General features: G+C 47.9%; 1 protein-coding gene across 8 annotated transcripts in view; it reads right to left on the bottom strand.

Annotated features, from left to right (window-relative positions):
- PDE1C (phosphodiesterase 1C) overlaps positions 1–19,034 on the bottom strand; it is a 483,269-nt gene that overhangs the window by 345,558 nt on the left and 118,677 nt on the right. For all 8 annotated transcript variants that reach the window (XM_074340964.2, XM_074340965.2, XM_074340966.2 and 5 more), the window contains one exon: positions 6,373–6,423. In XM_074340964.2, the coding sequence (XP_074197065.1) occupies positions 6,373–6,423 (51 nt within the window). The remainder of the gene's footprint in view (positions 1–6,372; positions 6,424–19,034) is intronic.

Below are 19,034 nucleotides of genomic sequence, written 5' to 3'. Positions count from 1 at the left end.
ATGCTTTCCAGGCCAAGGTGAGTTTTCCCCCATGGATGGGTTCCTGAAGAGGGGTTCCTGAAGAGAGCTCGTGACCCCCTGACAGGGATGCCATAGAGAGGATTCAAGTTTCCATGAGGTAGGTGAGCTTTGGGCTGGATCATTTTTAAATTCCAGTCTAACTTGAAATTTTTCAAATCTATGATAATGGGTTAATATCTCTGTTTACTGAACCAAGCAGATGTGCTTGACTGATAACAATTGTACTGGACGAAAGCAGGGGAGAAAAGAAGTAAGGCCAAGCGGAAGCGCCCCTTGTGGTCAGGCAGACAAATCTTGGGTGAGCAGAAGTTGGGGAGTAATTGTGATTCTGAAGCACAAATATGTCATGAGAAAAACTAGACTTCGAGGATGATGGTACATGAGGATGGTGGGGGGAGGGGTGATTTGGAGCAAGCAAAGAAGCTAGTGGGCCAGCCAACCAGCTCTTATAAGAAAACCTTGTTGTGGGAGGGTAGAGGCCAGGACCAGGTTGAAGACCCCAGAAAGACAAGGGATTAGATTCAAGAGCTGGTACAGAGCTGTGTCAGTTACAAGAGTTGAGTCCCATAATTACCATCAGCCCCATCCCCCAAGCTCCTCCAACAGAAATAACATGAAAATAATATACCATTCTTCAATAAGAACAATTAACGTTTGCTCTGACTTCTGCATATGCAATTATAAGTGATTACAGAAAGCTGCTCATTGTATTATTGTGTGATATATATTATAAGTAAATAAAAACACTGTACTGCTCTGTATTATGGCTGCTGCCTCTACTTCCACCACCGCCATCACAACTAGCTCGTTGGTTCTCAGACTTTGGTGTGCATCCGAGACAATTTGCTAAAACACAGATTGCTGGGACCCACCCTCAAGAATTAATGATTCGGCAGATCTGGGGTAAGGGATTCAAGTACTTGTATTTCTAACAAGTTCCCAGGGACCGCACTTTGAAGACCACTGAGCTAGATTGCTGCCCCTGAGCTCTTCATACATGGAAATTCTAGAGCTGCCATTGTTGAACATAATTTTCTACGGGAACACATGGGAAATGAAGATGGTCAGTCCTTGGGTATTGTTGAGGTGGAACCTAAGGCTCTACATAGGATCTGAACATTTTAGAAATAGTTAGAGTTGCTTAAGACAAATCAGAAAATCTCCAGACGCAGTTCCTGCCCTGCCCTGGGCCCTTTACATGACTCTGGCGCACCCATAGTACATGCCTCTGAGAACACTGAATATCCAGCCAGCAGCCACAGCCACTGCTCGTGGCTCTTCTCAGCCCTTTCTCCCACCCATTGTATCTTCTCCTTGCTCTCATCATCCTGGTTCCATAGCCCACCCACCCCCAACTCAAGCTCTTAATACTGCAACAGACCCTCCTAGCTGGGACAGGCCTTTAAGGTAGTTCTCTGGCTGGACTCCAGCACTCTGTCAGACATGATTTTGAGTTTGCCCTGGGGTTGCACAATGGGCATCACCATGTACGAGGTGCTGGCTCACCTCCACCCCAACCCCAACACTCACCCTCACTGTACGTCCCTGTCTGTCCCCGCCCAACTCTGTCCAGGTCATTCACCCAGATGATACACCCAGTACAAAAATACTAGGTGATCTCCCTTGGCTTTATCGTCCATCGACCCAATTACTCCTATTATAGTTCTTCAGTAGGATACTGTTTCCCACACTATCTGGATTTTTAGCTCCCAAAACAAAAGAGGTCAAATTAGGCTCCATTTTCTTACTGCTTTTAATACCTTTATTTTCTTTTCAACCACTACCCTTCGCAGGGGAGAAATTATTCTCTCCTCAGTTAGGGAAGCAATCAACACTTCAGTTGCCCACTACACAAGCTTTGGGGCCAACGCCTTCCTCCGCAAGGTCTCTCCCAGTCCCTGGACTGTCCATAAAAGCTCTGTGCTTTGCACTGACTGAAGCCTCTTTTGTCTCGTGGAGTAGAGGTTCACACCAAATTCTGGGCTTTGCCTGCCACCCTGTGGCCATATCTGGACACTACACACGGCCTCGAAAAATTGTATTGCTTTTTTTTTTTCTGAGATAAAATTGACATAAAATTCAATTAGTTGCAGGTGTACAACATAATGATTCGATATTTGTATATATTGAAAAATGATCCACAGTAACACCGCACTATATCTAGTCAACATCCATCACCACCATAGTTATAAATCTTTTTCTTGTGATGAGAACTTGTAAGATCTACTCTCTCAGCCACTTTCAGGTATATCATACGGCATTATTAACATTAGTCATGATGTTGTACTTATTTTATAATCCATAAGTTTTGTTTTCGTCTTTTAGGTTCCACATATAGTGAGCTCATATGGTATTTGTCTTTCTCCGTCTGACATTGTACCTAGCATCGTGAACATGGATGGTCTTTGAAGGCTTTGGGTGCTTTTGTTAAGATTAGACATTATCATCTCTACTTCTTAACTCCCACTCACTCCCCAAGCCTCATTTACTGCTTGTCCCTTCCAGAAGGCCTCCTTGAACCCACTCCCAGCCAGACCGGATGTGGTCTCCGCCACCAGGCTCACACAGCTCCTGTGCCCATCTCCAGCATTTCCCTCCACACGTCTCCATCTCCCTGATTGGACTGTGAGCTCTTTGAAGACAAACTTACTCATCGGTGTGTTTCCAGAGCCAGGCACCGAGAAGTCTTCAAAATATATGTGGAAGGGAGGGAGGGAGGGCGGGAGGGACGGAGTGAAGGAGGGAGAGAGGGAGGGTGGGAAGGAGAGAGGACTCAGAGTACTGATACATGACAACCACCGATACTTACTGAGCTCTCACGATGTGCAGCCGTTGTACTTTATATTATTTATCCCAGGTTATGAGGACCACTGTCCCCCTTAGGGGTCCCAGCCTCTTCCAGCGACTGAAGGTTTAATGCCTGGCCTATCCCAGGCCTCCTAGACCTTGGTGCTTCATATCAGCTAAAGCCAACATCTGTTCCCATTTGTAAAATGGAGACACCAGGAGGCTGATGTGAGCACTCCTGTCAGAAAGCTTTGCACGTAGAACCCACATGAGGTGCTGTACCGGCTCGCCCTGCCCGCTGCACGAGCGGGGAAGCCCCGCACTCAGGAGCTCCAGCCCCAGGACAGCTGGCCGCATGATGGGTGCCATTCCGAACCATGTGTTGGTCCCAAGCCAATGTACATCTTAGAGTCAGGGTCACTTAACCCCACGGTCTCCTACACTGTCATGCTACTATAGGTTTCTGAGGGGAAGATAATATTCTCCACTTCCTTTGAATCCCAAACCCCTCCCTCCCGCCTTCTCCTTCTGCGCCCTCACTCCTAGGAGAATGACTCCTTAGCTACTCTATGCCCCCAAGGTTGTTTCGTAGAGGCTCTGATTAAGGTCAAGCTGTCCAAAACCCACTGCTAAGCCTGAAATGATGGGGGCAGGGGTGGGGAACGGTCCCCTGATAAGATGCAGGGTCTCACAGGACTCACTCCTTAGCATCGACCACCACAACACTGCCATTTGAAGGCACATCAAGTGTCTCCAGTCTAAAGGTGACAGGACAGGAACTGAGCTTGACCTACGGGCTTTGGTACTGATTTCTTTGAGGAAGGTACAATGGTTCTGGGTGGTGGTATCAGCCACATAGAGACACGGTATTGAGAAGAAAGCCAAGTGCAGGGCTGCACTGTGGAAGCACCCCTCTTCAGAAATGGACCAGAATGAGGCTGGCAAAGTGGGTAAACCAGCTGGCCGTGGTGGGATCAGAAACAAGTTCTTGGAAAAACGAGATGTTTTCGTGACTCCTACACTCTACTTCCCTCTGGTTCTCCCTTAGGGTTTCCTAGTACAATTATTACAGAATCTCTGTTGCAATATGGGGAAGCCAAGAAAAATACATACATTCAAAATCTATACAGAAATGAGCAGCATATTACAGAAGCATCAGGAATCAAGATGTAAGAACCCCAAAGGGAAGGAAAACGTTGGGATTACTTGGGTGGGGGGCACTGGGCCAGCCCCTTCCTTCCCTCCCTAAGCTCCTTTCTACTGATCACCCCCCCCACCCTCCCACCCCACCCCCAGTGGATCCAGTTTTCACAGCTTTTCCAGCCCGTACTCTTGCTTCCCACTCCCATTGGCGTACTTCCATGTTGGGCAATGCACACAGTCAGGACTTTACATGTCCGGTTGATGCAAAAATGAGAAAATATTATTCTACTTCATCGTCCAGTCTCCAGGGGGGAAAAAAGTCTATCATACAAATCCGTGCAATCTTCCCAAACTGAACATTTTATTCACACCGTACCAAGTGAAGTGAGTCTCAGTCAGATGAGCCTACATTATGAATTATTACTTCCTTCCTAAAAGCCACCTAATTTTTTCCCTCTAGTGTTTGCTACGAAAAGATTTAGGAGCTAATGTTCCATCTGACTTCTTTCCAGAATATTGTACTAAAGTCAGAAAATATTTTTTCCTTTGTTTTTTTTTTGTTGTTTGTTTGTTTGTTTTTTCAGAATCAGCCCAACTTAACTGGTTTACCACTGATTACTTTTCTCCTATATAGCTATCCCAACCCTTCACTTATCTTCTACTGATAAGCTTTCAAGTGACACATTATCTTCCCAACCTAGTCACACAATTTAGAAGTTATATAAGCCATTTACAAGAGAAGTTACCCTCTTCTCTCTGTGGCCACACTGTGGTCACTTCTCTCGTGACCACACGAGGTTTCATTCTGGCTTTCTGGTGAAAGGGCCCCATCCCCCTCCGACATCGTGTGATGCGCGTCGGAAGGCCAGGAATTCCCGCGGAGATGCTTAGAGCTCAGAGCGTGATCGGGTTGCCATTCCAGCTTATTAATCTGCCTGCTCAGGAGATGAAGAAATAAAGGTACTAAAAGCATAATTGTTATCCTCCTTGAGCTGTGGGATGAAGTACTTATTTTGGAAATAATGATTCCAGGTAGGAGGGCAGTGAAAATTGGGGCCTTTGAGAAGCGAGTGTTTTATAACACAGTTTCTAAAATGTGAGCACTTAAGGCTCTTTCATTATCATATATTATTACCGTTCTATAAAAATCGTTTCTAGGAATCAATCCCAAAGAGTTGAAGCCTCCCAAAAAGGAACTAGAAGGCAGAATTTAGGAGAAGCTCTATAAATGGAGAAACAATAGGTTCAACCGTATAAATAGAGAAACAATTCGTATGAAGACTTGCTATGGCAGTGTCCATCCTCAAGGCGTGACTGACCCTATGTGAACAACCTATGTGACCCTATGTGAGCGGCCACTTGCATAGCTCTTCTCATGCCATGACTTCAAAAGAAAGCACCTTTTTTAAAAGGAGAAGAGATGGGTATGAAGTTCCTGTTTTTCAGATGGGAAAGCTGAGGCCCAGAAAGGATACATAAAGTGACTTTACGTGAAAGCCAGCGAGTAGTGATGGCACTGAGGGGGTGGGGGGTTGGGGTGGGGAGAGAATCCCTCCATTTTGATTGACAGCTCCATCATTGCCCCACACGAGGCCCAGCCAGCCTGGGGAGTATGTCCACCCCACCCTGCTCAGTCTCTGGTATTTCCTCGCCCCATTGGGATCCCGGTTTCCATTAACCTGCTCCGTAAGTTGCTGAGCACACCAGCACAGAAAACGTAGAAAGGCTTTTGACTCCTGCTCTCCCATTAGGATCAAGACCCTGGGACAAAGGAATCAAGTGAAATTCATGGGGAGCTCCAAGGCCCTAGCGAATACCCCTGTGCCAAAGGCAAACTATTCCATCTAGCTGAGCTTCACAATGTCACGTAACTCTGGTAAAGCCCGTGGACCTAGCCCACAGTCCACTTTGGGTGGCGATGATGCTTTCACAGCCCATGGGCCTTGACAACTAGAAGCAGTGCACATATTCAATTACTCTGTCTTCATAAAAAGCCCACCCCACCGCAGGGCACAGTGAGGGGTTCCCCGGAGCAGTGACTCCCAGATGTGTACAGAAATCACCTGAGGACTTGTTAAAATGCAGCTTCTGATTCAGCAGGTCTGGGGAGAGCCTGGGGCCCCCAGGTGATGTCTCTTCTGCTCCTGGAACCACACTGCAAGTAGCAAAGCCTAGAGCAGTTTGATAAACCACAGTTCTCAGAACTGAACAGGCAAGTGGTAATGAATAGATCACACACACACCCCACCCCTTTGATGGGGCCCAAATGGCATATTAACCCATTGAAGACATTTCCTATATTACTCTTTTTTGACAGTGTTTTACTGAAACCTGGCAGGATTACAGGGGTGAACCATGCAAGCAAGGCAAAAGTCCTCTCTGCAGGGAGCCCAAGAAAGGAGTGAAACAAGATTTACTCACTGGAGAAGCGGGCAAGGGGTCTGGCAGTCTTGTCTCCAGCTTCATTTGCAACTGGAAAAAAAACAAAAGAAGATGCATTTAAGAACAAGGCATGTGTATCCACAGAATATGCCCAACCTATAGCTAACTCTCTGCATGATTTAACAGGAGCTCTAGTTTAAGAGTCTTTGTAAGAGAATAAAACCAACTTTGCTCTCTCGCTCTCGGTATTTCCAATGCTGCTCTCAATGCCTAAATGAGGTCAAATGCCTTGATTGATTTGATTCGAACATCTGAATAAAACTGGAGAGCACCTAAGCCATATCAACTTCACTATTCCTGGAGGACTTCACTGGCTTGCATCCACTTAGCAAGAGGCCTGCACGCCTGGCTTCTGAGCCGGGGGACCTCCGTTCTTCTGCTTCAAGCTTCCTCTCATCAGACTGTCCCTCAACACGCAAAGGCACCCCAACCGCCTGACGTAAGTCCAACTTGCCAAATGAACAGGGGCAAAGCCAAGGCATGGATGTAAGAAGATAAAAAGGTTGCCTTTTATTAATAAGTATATTTAGATTTAGACTCTAACAAACAGGGGGCTTCAAAATGAGGGGATCAGGAAATTTTTCAGAAAACCTTACCCCTAAAGCTTCTCAGAACAGTGTACCCTCCTCTGAAAAGGCCCTCCATCATTTTACCATGTCGATAGAGTCCTCATCGATAGCCCCTAAATTTATGACCACTATCTTTGTGATTTAAACAGACATCAATTATCAGGTAGAAATACCAATTTCACTCACTGTAAATATCACTTTTAAAGCCCATCACGATAATAACGTGGCTGTTTCATATATACAGTCAACAGGCTGCATAGCATTTGTGATCACCTTGAGTGAACGCCCAAAGCAATCAGTTGGAAAACCTGTTCATTTCAGTTTAGAAAAAACATTCAATAAACAGGCAAAATAAAGGAGGTTGCTCATGTCATCATTAATGTATGAGAAATGGCGGCAGCAGGACAAAAGAAATAACTGCTTCATAAGTGTATTACAGCATTTTGCAAAAAATGGAAAGAGTCAAAAAATTCCTTTCACCCTCTCACAGACGAAAATGTTTTTAAATTTACTACATTTGGACAATGTTTTAGAAATTAATGGATTCCATCTCAGTCTACTTCTGCACTTCTGTTATTTGCATTGTCCCACGGTCCCCACTCTCTTTGTACATGACAAACTTTATAGAAAATGACCAGCAGGGGGAGGTGATACTGCATCCTGTTCCCATGATCTCTCACACCCCAGCAATTGAAAAAGACAGACAGACAGACAGACAGACAGACAGACAGACAGACAGACAGGCTTGGGGGAGGGAAGAAGGAGGGAGCGCTAGTTTCAGTACAGACATGAGTTTCTCCAGCCTTAAGTCCAAATTGTTTCCTCTTTAGATACCACAGACCTCTAAAGACAGAAAAAGAGCAAGGATTTGTTTCCAAACGATTTGCTGCAGAAATGGATAAGCTGCTTCTCAAGTCGTATTACACAGCTTATTGCCATTGCTGAGAACACCAGCAACCACTAAAATGTTCAACTTGGAGAGGGCACGTTTTCCCTGTGGGAGGCCCGAGGTGCAGTGACCCATTATTCATGCAGCAGTGGCTGCTTCCTCACTCCGGGGCTCTTTCCTCCTCTCCCTCCACCCTATCCAAGGGTGGGAATTGCTGACCCGGATCCACGCATGCCAGGAGAGGCAGGAATCAAGGTCCAGGCCAGTGGAGTACCAGGAGAGTTGTCTCCACTCAGAAGGAATTTGAACCCTCTACCAGCATTATTTTCCTAGACGCAGACCCAATGCCACACTTCCTGTTAAAACGTCTCCAGTGATGTCCCAACACCTACAAGCTACAATCCAGCTAATTTGGCCTCGTACAGAGAACTGGGCCCCACTTATTCTTCTCAGCTCACAAAATCTCCTAGTGCATCCTCCTTTGCCAGCAACACGCTCTAAACTGACAGTTCCCAAACGTGCCCTACGCACTCTCCTCCTCCTTAATATGGCTCCTGCTGCCCCCTCTCCCAGTTACCTGTCCCCACGGCTTCACCTGGCCAACTCATACTCATCCTTTCGGATCCAAGTGGAGCCATCCATTTCTGAAAAGCTTCCCTGGTTCCCACCACACCTTCTCCATCCAGAGATCCCTGCCCATTGCCTGAGTCCCCCTCCAGACCAGCAGTTCTCAAACTTCAGCAGCCATCGGCACCACCAGAAAGGTTTGTTAAAATGCTCTGATTCAGTGGGTCTGGGCTGAGGCCCCAAAATCTGCATTCCCAGCAAGTTCCCAGGTGAGCCACTGAGGATGCCTGTTCTTCGGACCCTATTTGGAGAATAGCTGCTCTCAACGATAAGCTACCCCATCAAGGCAAGGGTCGTAACTTCTCACCGTATTCCCAGTCTTTCCAACAGTGACTGGCACACAGAACAACGCATGCACTCAGTATTTTCAGAGCTGAATGAGGGAGACTGACTCCATCCCAACTGCCAAGATGGCTCAGTAGACCGGGACCTCAGACTGGCTTCCAGAGGACTGGACAAAGCCCAGCTGTGTTTCATTTGGCTTCACAATTTTTAATGTTTAAGCAATGAGTTCTCTTCACAATTTTTAATGTTTAAGCAATGATTCTGATTCACTCAATCAGAATCCCTACAAGTGGGGATTCTAATTTTTAATCAACTGCCTCAAAAACTACACTCATGTTTGAGAAATAGCATTCTAAATAGTGTTCCCCTAGTATGTGTGTTGTGTATTTGCCCCCTTCCCTCCACCCCCACCAAAAAAAAAAAAAAAAAAAAAAAAATCTGGCCAGAAACAAATCTTGAAGTAAGGACTTGCCGTGGAGACCAGTGAGAGGGAGGCAGGTGAGACAGGAAGTCAACTCAGAACAATGGGCATCTGGACCCCAGGCAAAGAAGGCAGGTCTGATGTCTCAACTAAGCCACAAACAATCCAGGCCAGGGGCGGCCGGATGGCTCAGCTGGTTAGAGCGTGAGGTCTCAACAACAACATTGCCGGTTCAATTCCCGCACGGGATGGTGGGCTGTGCCCCCTGCAACTAAAGATTGAAAACGGCAACTGGACTTGGAGCTGAGCTGCACCCTCCACAACTAGATTGAAGGACAACGACTTGGAGCTGATGGGCCCTGGAGAAACACACTGCTCCCCAATATTCCCCAATAAAAAAATTAAACAAAAAAACAACCCAGGCCATCAGAACAGGACAGGGGAGGGTGGTGTGGTGGTGCCTGCAGGTGCACTCTGCTTTGTAACCAAAACTAGCACCAAAAACACTGCCACCCTTGTTTTGAAAGCCCTAGCACCTGTCGAGTGTAAACGCAGCTGGGATGTTAGGTGCCAGGGCAAACACACAGTGAGCAGGCTGGTGCAAGGCAGAGCCTGGCTTCCTGCAAGGCAATCTGCCCAATGCACTGGCTGCCTGCTGCTTTGCCACAGCTCTGGGGCTGGCCCAGGGACCCTCCCAAGGTGAGGAGGGAAGCCTGGTTACTGGAAAGCCAGGCGCAAGGGACTCTCAGAGAAGAAAGGCTTGGAATGAGAGTCCAGACATCTTCTTAGTTACAATAGAAGGTAAAGCTCAGAACTGCTCACAGATGTTCAGCCTCACCCCACCTTGCCTTCAACTTGCAAAGACCTGAGCCAGGAGAACTAGACAGAATGCTGAGGAGAAAGGGACTTGGTTCAAGATCATGGACTACCTGTGCTTAGTGGTGACCTTCTAAGGAAGGCCTTCCACAAGCATCTGATTGAGGTTACAGGTCCCAACTCCCCTCTTCCTCTGCCCCTCCCCTGCTCTATTCCTCCCACAACACTTACCACGTTCTCACATGCTCTGTACTTTAGTCATTGGGTTTATTTCCTTTCTCCATCCGCAGACCCCAGACAAGCATGGATTCTCTGCCAATGAAAAAACGACTATATTCCCAGCACCTAAGTGCCTGGCACACAATGTTTATTGTACGAATCAGTGACCAACCTTCTACCCATCTATCATGCAGAGCGCAATGGGGGCCAAGAACTAGAACTGGAGGAGGGAGGTGCAAGGACCCTGACACACACTGAGCCTTACATGTGTTGTAAGTATCCATTCAGCCCTTCAGAAATATTTATCAAAAACTGACTAAAGGGCAGATACCAGATGAAGCTGCAAACGACCAGTCATAGCCCAGCCTTCACACTGAGTAAGACTGGCATTCCCATTTGATAGACAGGCGGGACACTGGAGCTCAGAAAGGTTGGGCAACTTTTCCAAGAGCATAGAACTCCCAACCAAACCCATGGTATCTGGCTCCAAAGCCCAGGTCCTTTCCACTTGGCCCCTTTGCCTTCCAAGAAGGGAAGGCGGATAGGAGCTTGCTCCAGAGAGACTACACCAAGAAGAGTGACACTGAGGTCTGACCCTGTCCCCCATGCTACTCTCCCCAGTAAGGGCCAGCGGCAGAAAATCGGGGAGGTCACCTGCCTGGGACCTCGTACCCGGCACAAGCCCGGGAAATCGTCCATAAAGAGAAGTCCCTTTGTGAGGTGGACATGTGGGACCAGGACTCACAGCAATGGGATCCAGAAAAGGGAAAAGCTAATTACAAAGGGACGGGCTTCACTGCCATGTTCAGACAACAGCCCCAACTACTGTCTCCCTAACCCTACGAAAGCGTCCCTAGGTAGAAAATGGTAATGAGGGAATAGAAACAAGAATCAAATTCACCTCAGCATGAAAAGCACTACGACTCATACAAATGGCCTCTAGGAGGCAAGACCTGTTCTCTTTAACAGATGAGGAAACTGACATTCCAAGCGAAGTGGCTTGTCCAAGGTCAGACCAAGGCCAGGGAGCACAGCGGGAGGCGTCCTCCATTTCTTCCAGTTCTGAATCCAGCAATCTCAGAGAGGGGGTGCAGTCCCTCTCTGTAACTCCCACATAGTGACTTGGCAAGGGGAAAGCAAAGGGTTTGGCTTCCTTTGCCCCCACTGGGTCTGATAAATGTTGATGCGTGATAACCCCAGGATCCGTTTTAAGCGTAAAAATGCGTAACTCCGACTGGCGATGGCCGAATCAAGGTTCAGAAGCCTTCTGATGCCAACTCTGAGCTTAGCAAGACGTGTCTGCGAAGCAAACCAAAGCCTGCCACTGGGAGGCTGTGGGGGAGGGGGCAGTAAGATGGGTAAATAGGAAAATCTCTGCCAGGTTAGATGGAACATAAAAGAATAGGGCCGTAAAATGGATAATTCACAAGGATGACTGAGTCAATTAAATACTTAATGTAAAATACGTTATTGGAGCTGCTTCAAATAAGAGATGCTCATTCATTACCTAATTTTATCTCAGCAACTCTCTGAGGGAATTGCTATTACTTCCCCATTTTCCAGATGTGGAAACTGAGTCTTTGAGCTTGTAAGCAAATTGCCTGAGATGAAGCAACTGTGAGTGGCAGACCTGGAAACTGAACCCAGTACCACCTTATTCCAGAGCCAGCACTCTTAACCCCTGTGTCACCCATCTCACTCCTAACAACCGAATGTTAGCACTATTTGAGGAGCCCTACTGCCACGAACCCCAGGGCTGGCCAGAGAGTCCCTGGTCTCCCCTACACTTAGCCTCAAGCCAGACGCCCCGAAGGGCAATGCTCTCAGCTCTCTGGCTCCTTAGAACAGAATAGAACTCTGTTCTGGAATGTGAGCCCAGCAACATAAAAGGTATCACCAGGTCTCAACCTGTTCCTTTCCCCACTTCTTTACCCAGAAATGTCCGGCATTGCCTCATTATATCTTCTAGGCCAATTTGGCTGTCAAATTGACTCAGAATCAGGCTCTTGAACAAAAGAAAATAAAACCAATTTGTAGTGGTGACTCATCAAAGCCGATCATTTGAGTGGCAAGGGATGGCAACCCTTCCAGGCCCTTCTCTCCTCGAGTAATGGGCAAATCTTTACAGAGGGCAAGGCGTGCATGCCACAGGGCAGAATGGCTCACCAGCTCAGTCCAGGGTGCCAAGAAATATACGCAGAGCAAAAATCAAATAAGCCTTACCAACCAGAGAAGACAGTTTTAGGAAACATATTTCCCTTTATTTATTTATTTATTTATTTATTTATTTATTTATTTATTTATTTCCAATTTAGAGGAGTAAAGGTCATAGGGAAAGGCTCATGTAATGAATTTCTTTCTTCCCTGGTCCTGATTTCACACGTTTGTTTATTTATCTATATCCTACTTCACTCCACAAATTATATTTTATTTCTGCTTTGCACTATGCACCAATACTTTATGGAACAAAGTGAAATATACTTATTTCGATCACTTCCTTGCTCCCTCACCCTGGTGACTCTTTCCAAGTTGCTGGGTTTCAGACTGACTTTCCGCTGCTTCCTGTCTCTCAGGTCACACAATCTATCAACATGTACTGAGTGCCCCCGGGGCCCCTCCTCCTTCGCTGTGCTGGATTTGAGGATGGATAGAACTGGTCCTCGGGTGGCCAGAGTCCACCTGAGACCCACAGGCCTGGCACTGAGCTTCCTGACCTGGATTACGGGAGTTGTTGCAATATGAATTTATCACGGTACCTGGCGTTTCCATGGAAACCACCTAGCGAAGCTACCAGGCCCTGACCTCAGGGAGCCTGCGGCTGAGCTGGGGAAACATCACACTCCTCCATGGCATGGCCCAAACTCTCCTGAATGCTAAAAGAAGGGTCTTTATTCCCAGAATGGAAAGGTCGTGACGGCCTGGAGTGAGGGGTACCAGAAGGCTTCTAGGACATCCAGGATAGGTGAGAGTCAGTGAGGAGGAGAGGACGATGGAAGCTGTTCCAGGGAGCAGGAACGGGTGTGGTGTCTTCTAGGTCTTGGGAGCAGACTGAGATGAGCCAACTGTACCACAAATCTTCCCTTTCTCAGGCAAGAAAAGCTTTTCATTGAGAAAGGGGGTAGTAAAAAAAAGCAGTGCAAGGGAAGCACTCATATCTCGACACATTATAAAAATGCTTCTTGCTGCAACTCTGCCTTCTTTCCTTCCCATCAACAAACATGTTGCATTTGCAGATGGTACGTGTACATGCTCTAAATTCAGGGGCTGGTACACTGGTCCAGGGTCAGCGATCCGTCCAAAGCACTGCCACCCAACGTGGACCAGAGGTCTTCCTCACAGTGACAGCCTGTGAGGCTCTGTCCTGCCCACCTGGCAGCCACCGCAGACACCAGACTACAGGACTGCTAGCTCCCATCGGGGGTGCTGTCTGATGGACCATAGCAGTGCCTGTACAGGGCGCCCCTACTATTCCAGCCTCATTAAAACACCCCAGTTAAGCCACCCAGCCAAAGACCAACCACTAGCAGTTAACAAGGATCAGAAATGTATGAGATTAAAATCCAATATCAAGCTGGCTGTTCAAACTGTTAACGAATTACAGCCCACCCCAAACAAGGCAAAGAAAAGAAGTACCAGGGGAAGAAGGAAGGACACTAAAATGTATTAAGACCCTACTTTATATCTTATGCACTGGTAGGAATTTTTATATAATTTTCCACAATGTTTATTTAATTTTCACACCATCCCATGAGGTGAGTATTACTGTTGCTATTTTAAGACAAGGAAACTGAGGCTTAGAAAAGTTAAGTAACTTGCCCAAATCAGGGCCTGTAAGTGGGAAAACTGGGACTGAAGCCCAATTCTGCGAGCTCTTCTCTTTTCTCAACAGTTCTCAGAGCTGGAGGCCACATTAAAAGTCATCTGGTCCAACGAACGGATGGTCGCCAGATGGTAGGGGGATGAGCAGCTGGGTGAAAAAGGGGGAGGGATTAAGAAGCACAAATTGCCAGTTATAAAAATAGTCATGGGGATGTAAAGTACAGCACAGGGAATAGAGTCAATAATATTGTAATAACTATGAATGGTGCCAAGTGGATAGTGGACTTATTGGGGCGATCATTTCATAAGGTACAGTGTTTCCCAAAAATAAGTCTGGGTCTCATATTAATTTTTGCTCCATTAGGGCTTATTTTCAAGGGATGTCTTATTTTTTCATGTACAACAGTCTACGTTTATTCAATCACAGTCATGTCATCTTCTTCTGGAACATTGTTGTAATGTACTCAATGCATCCATCTGGCTGAGCTCTTAACTGGGGCTTATTTTCGGGGTAGGTCTTATCTTCAGGGAAACACGGTATATAAATGTCTAAGCATTATGTTGTACACCTGAAACTAATATAACGTGGTATGTCAACTGCAATTGAAAAAAAAAATGTTAAAGGTGAAAAACAATGTTGTCTGCTCCAATTCCACTTTCCCTTTCATCCTGAGGGCCCTTCCAACATTTGAGGACAACTGCCATGCCCTCAGCCCCTTGAGCCCTCTCTTCCCCAGACAAGCCCGTTCCCTCCTCATTTGACAACAATAACCACAAAAGTAAAATCCATTAAATTATTGCCAAAAGAAGAGAATACATGTTTTATTTTAAATAAGCCTCAGCAACCCGCTAACTGCTTCACAACATTCCTGTCCACAATTCTTCAGGCTAAGCCAAATCTCCGCCTTCTCAGGCCAGTCTCTCTTTTTGTTTGACTCTCAGGAGACACATGGAGCACCTGAGAGCCATTCTCTGCATTGTATATTCAGAAGCCATCCACAGGACTGGCGTTTTCCACAAGGCTGCCCCACACACACACACACACCACACACACACACACACACCTCCCAAATGTGGCCCAGGCGTGTGCCTCAGACTTTCCTGTGCATCAAGGCCACTTGAGGATATTGTGGAAACGCAGATTCTGTTTCAGTTAGTCTGGGTGGGTCCCGGGATTCTGCATTTCAAACAAGCTCCCGGCTGATGCCCATGGTGCTCATCCAGAAGCCACACTGAGCAGCAAGAAGCTGAAGGACGTCGGCCGCTTTGAAAAGAGCACACTCTCTAAGAGCTCACTGGAGAGCCACTGGGTGGTTTTGAACGTGCACCCTATGCAATGCCATGTCCAGTTCCCTTGGTTTCTTTCAGTAACTTTGTGAGAAAGAATGTTAGCAGCACGACTTTGAAACCTACTAAAGGGACAGATATTGACAGTGTGTGCATGTGAGGAGGAGGGTCCAAGGAGAGAGGAGGAGGGAAACTCACCCCCTGGACGGGCAGTAACTAGAAGACCACTACCCCCCTGGACATGCCGCCAACATGCCCAAAACGAACAGAGCCCCTCAGATCAAGGTAAGAAGTTAACCTCACAGCCAGGACTAACGAGAGCGGCTCTATTTTTAATCCAAGCTCCTCGCAGTACCTTGAGCTCATGAGAGCTAGCATCCGTGTGAACACACACACACACACACACACACACACACACACACACACCCTCCCAAATGTGGCCCAGGAGTGCCTGTCCAACAGCATAAATCATCGCATCATTACCAACCGGCTGCAGGCTGAACAGATCAGATGCATTAAATAAATAAAACGAGGAACAGGACATTGTGCCCTTGGCCATGGCACTCAGATGCCCACTGGACTGAGCTCGTCGCAGCAGAGCCCCGTCTTCTCGTACTATGTCCCTCCAGCCTAGCATAGAGCCTGGCACACACGTGCTGCTAAGTGAAGGGCTGGTGAATGAGTGGAGGAAGCTGGGTCTGGTCATGAATCACAGAGGCCCTGGGACAGACAGGCCATATGAGTGGCAACTCTCCTCTGTCCAGAAGCAAACAGCCTGCTCTCAACCCACCAGTTAAAGGCTCGCTCATAGCTTGGCAAATTATCTTCTAACCTGGACGGAAGTTCAAGGACCATTTAGGGGTCACATGTTGGAGGCAGGTGTATTGAGCTTGGCAAGCAGAGTGTGTAAAAGTAAACGATCCGAATTCCCTCGCCGCAGCTGCACGGATCCCCGCTGCTCACGCCAGGCCTGCTTCCTTCCTGCTGCCTACTTGAGACACAGGCGTGCATCCAGGGTACCTCACTGAGACGATCCCAGCATCCTCCCAGGGCCTCCTGCTCCCTGTGCTCGGTCACCAGTCAGCAAACCGCATCACTTCCCTACTTAAACCCTCCAGTGCTTCTCACTGTGTTCAAATCGCTGCCTCCACGTCCTTCCCTGATCTGACCTCGCTGCCTCTTCTCATCTGCTGGCTGACGAAGCTCTGGCTACACTGGCCACCTTTCTCTCTTCTGATGCCCCCAAATGCAGTCCCATGTCAGCGCCTTCTCACTTGCTTTTCCTGCTGGGAGTGCTGTGCTGCTGGGAAAAGGGACTCGGTAGTAGTGGTTCCCTTACCGGCCCTTCCACATGCAGGTGCGAGTCTAAGCCCTTTACACATGCAAATACATGCAATCCTCTTAATGACCCTGAGAGGTGGGGCTATGGGTATCCCCACTTTACAGATGACATAACTGACGCACAGAGAGGTTAGGTGACCCACCCAAGGTCACAGAGCTGGTCAATGGCAGAGCTGAATTCTTATGCAGGCAGCCCAGTTCCAGGACCTCACTCGTAGCCACTCCATGACCCAGCCTCTTACAGATCTGATCCCTTGCACAGCGGCCTCCTCACCTTTCAGGTCTCAACCCAAATGGCATGTCCCCAGAGGCCTCCCCTACCACCACCCCCCCATCTCAGGCACCTGTCAATTTGGGATTAACACATTTCTCCATCGCAAACACCCGACACAAGACACAAGTGGGTGGGGCTGGCTGGGTAGCTCAGTTGGTTAGAGCACGATGCTCTTAACAACAAGGACACCGGTTCGATCCCCACCTGGGCCACTGTGAGCGGCGCCCTCCACAACTGGATTGAAACTACTACTTGACTTGGAGCTGATGGATCCTGGAAAAACACACTTAAATAAATAAAAGATTTTTTTTTAAAAGACAGCCTCCCTGAAGGCAGCTCCCAGCAGTCTTATTCTCTGCACCCTCAGAACTCAGAACAGTGCCTGGCTGTAAGGCCCCCTCAACAAATATTAACCGACCAACTCCCTAATTCGTCTTACTGTCTTGTCCCTGAAGGCACTGGCATTTTCAGTCCTCCATCTTGTCCTATCTTGTAACATTATCTGTCATCTCCTCAGCACCTTCCCTTCCGTAAGTAATCGGCCTCACTCCTCCCAGCCCTCACTCCACACCCCTGCCCTCTGTACTGAGCTTTCTACCTGCAGGGCCCACTCTGCGCACTTGCCGACCCCAAGCCTTTATTCACAGCTTTCCCTTGATTGCCATGTCTTTCTCCACTTTTTCCAACTAACAAATGCCCACTGGTGCATCAGGGCCCGAATGCAACTGCCCCTGGGAGCGAGTCCCTCTGTGACCCTGCACGGACGTGTCTTCTCCACGCCCGTTCTCCATCATGGCAGGTGGTAAGACGGCAGGCTTTCAAGGCAGACAGCCGTGAGTTGGGATCCCGGCTCCCCTGCTGTGTCACCAAACCTCTCTGAGTCGCTTGTCTCATGTACACAATTAAGTCACAACACTTACCTCTCAGGGTTGTCACTTCTAATAAGGACAGTAATCCTGTCCTGGGGTTACACTCTCATGACCTACTATCTCCCAAAGGCCCCAGCTCCAAATACCATCACATTAGGGCTCCAACATAGGAATATGGGGGGGGGGGGGGGCGGGTGCACAATTTGCAGTCTTGAAATTCAAATGTAAAAGGAATTAACGCCAGAGCCAGTGTTCTTTCCATCACCTCTGTGTTAGGAGAGCTCCAGCACTCCTCAACCAGGGGCCACAGGGGCCTCCATCCCAGCTCCCCTGACCCAGTGGGTGAGAGTGTTTCTGCCCTGACTGCCGGGTGGAGCAGGACTGGCATGAACAGCCCATGTGTTTCTGCCCCCCCCCCCACGTGGGGGACTCTCCGGGGGCACCCCCAGCCAAGCAAGGCTCCCTGCAGTCCGTACAGCTCTTCCCTCCTGGCCCTGGCTCTCCTGAGCCTCCCTGCTGCCTCGCAACAATGACGCCACTCTGTGCCCCTAGGGGTTCCCCTTTCCCTCCTGAGGAGCAAGCAGAGGCAGCATTCCAAGGCACCTTGGAATGAACTCGCAAGACAACTGTGGAAGCTGAGGCCAGCTGACAGGATGTGATTCCAGGCTCCAAACCCACCTTGGCAACACTAGTCCACCACCTGCTGCTCTTTTGGAAAGGGGAGGTGCTTTGGGCCCTAAAGTCCACATCCCAGGAAGATTGTTCTTGGAAAAAGAAAAGTGAAATTTACATTTCCAGAACAACTATTCTACACAAGCCCTGTGCTTTTTACACAAATCTCTATCCTCACCATTATGCTGTGCGATAAGTATCACTATCTTTATCAGATGGGTAAACAGAGGTCCCAAGAGGTTGAGTATTGCCCAAGGACACAGACAGCTATTGTGTACAGCTGGGCAGGTTGTACACTGCACAATTCTAAGAAGCACAAGTCACATCATCGTCACTGCAGATTTATATGTGTATCCTGAAAATTTTCCAGCAGAAAGTGACTTCAGAAGGGGCATCTTTTTCTAATTTGTACAAAGGCACATAAGGGTCAGCAATGGTTCTACTAGATAACCACCATCCTGCTGGTCAGTGGTGATTGGACCCTATGTCTGTCTGACTCCAAAGCCCTTGCTCTTTCCAGCAGACCTCTATACCTTCCTTGCGGTAACTGCAA

This window comes from Rhinolophus sinicus, chromosome 4 (assembly GCF_057876585.1).
Source record: "Rhinolophus sinicus isolate RSI-liver-muscle chromosome 4, RSI-T2T, whole genome shotgun sequence".
In the NCBI taxonomy this organism is placed as follows: domain Eukaryota; kingdom Metazoa; phylum Chordata; class Mammalia; order Chiroptera; family Rhinolophidae; genus Rhinolophus; species Rhinolophus sinicus.
The sequence above is the reverse complement of the archived record's forward strand: the minus strand, read 5'-3'. Positions and strand labels throughout refer to the sequence as shown.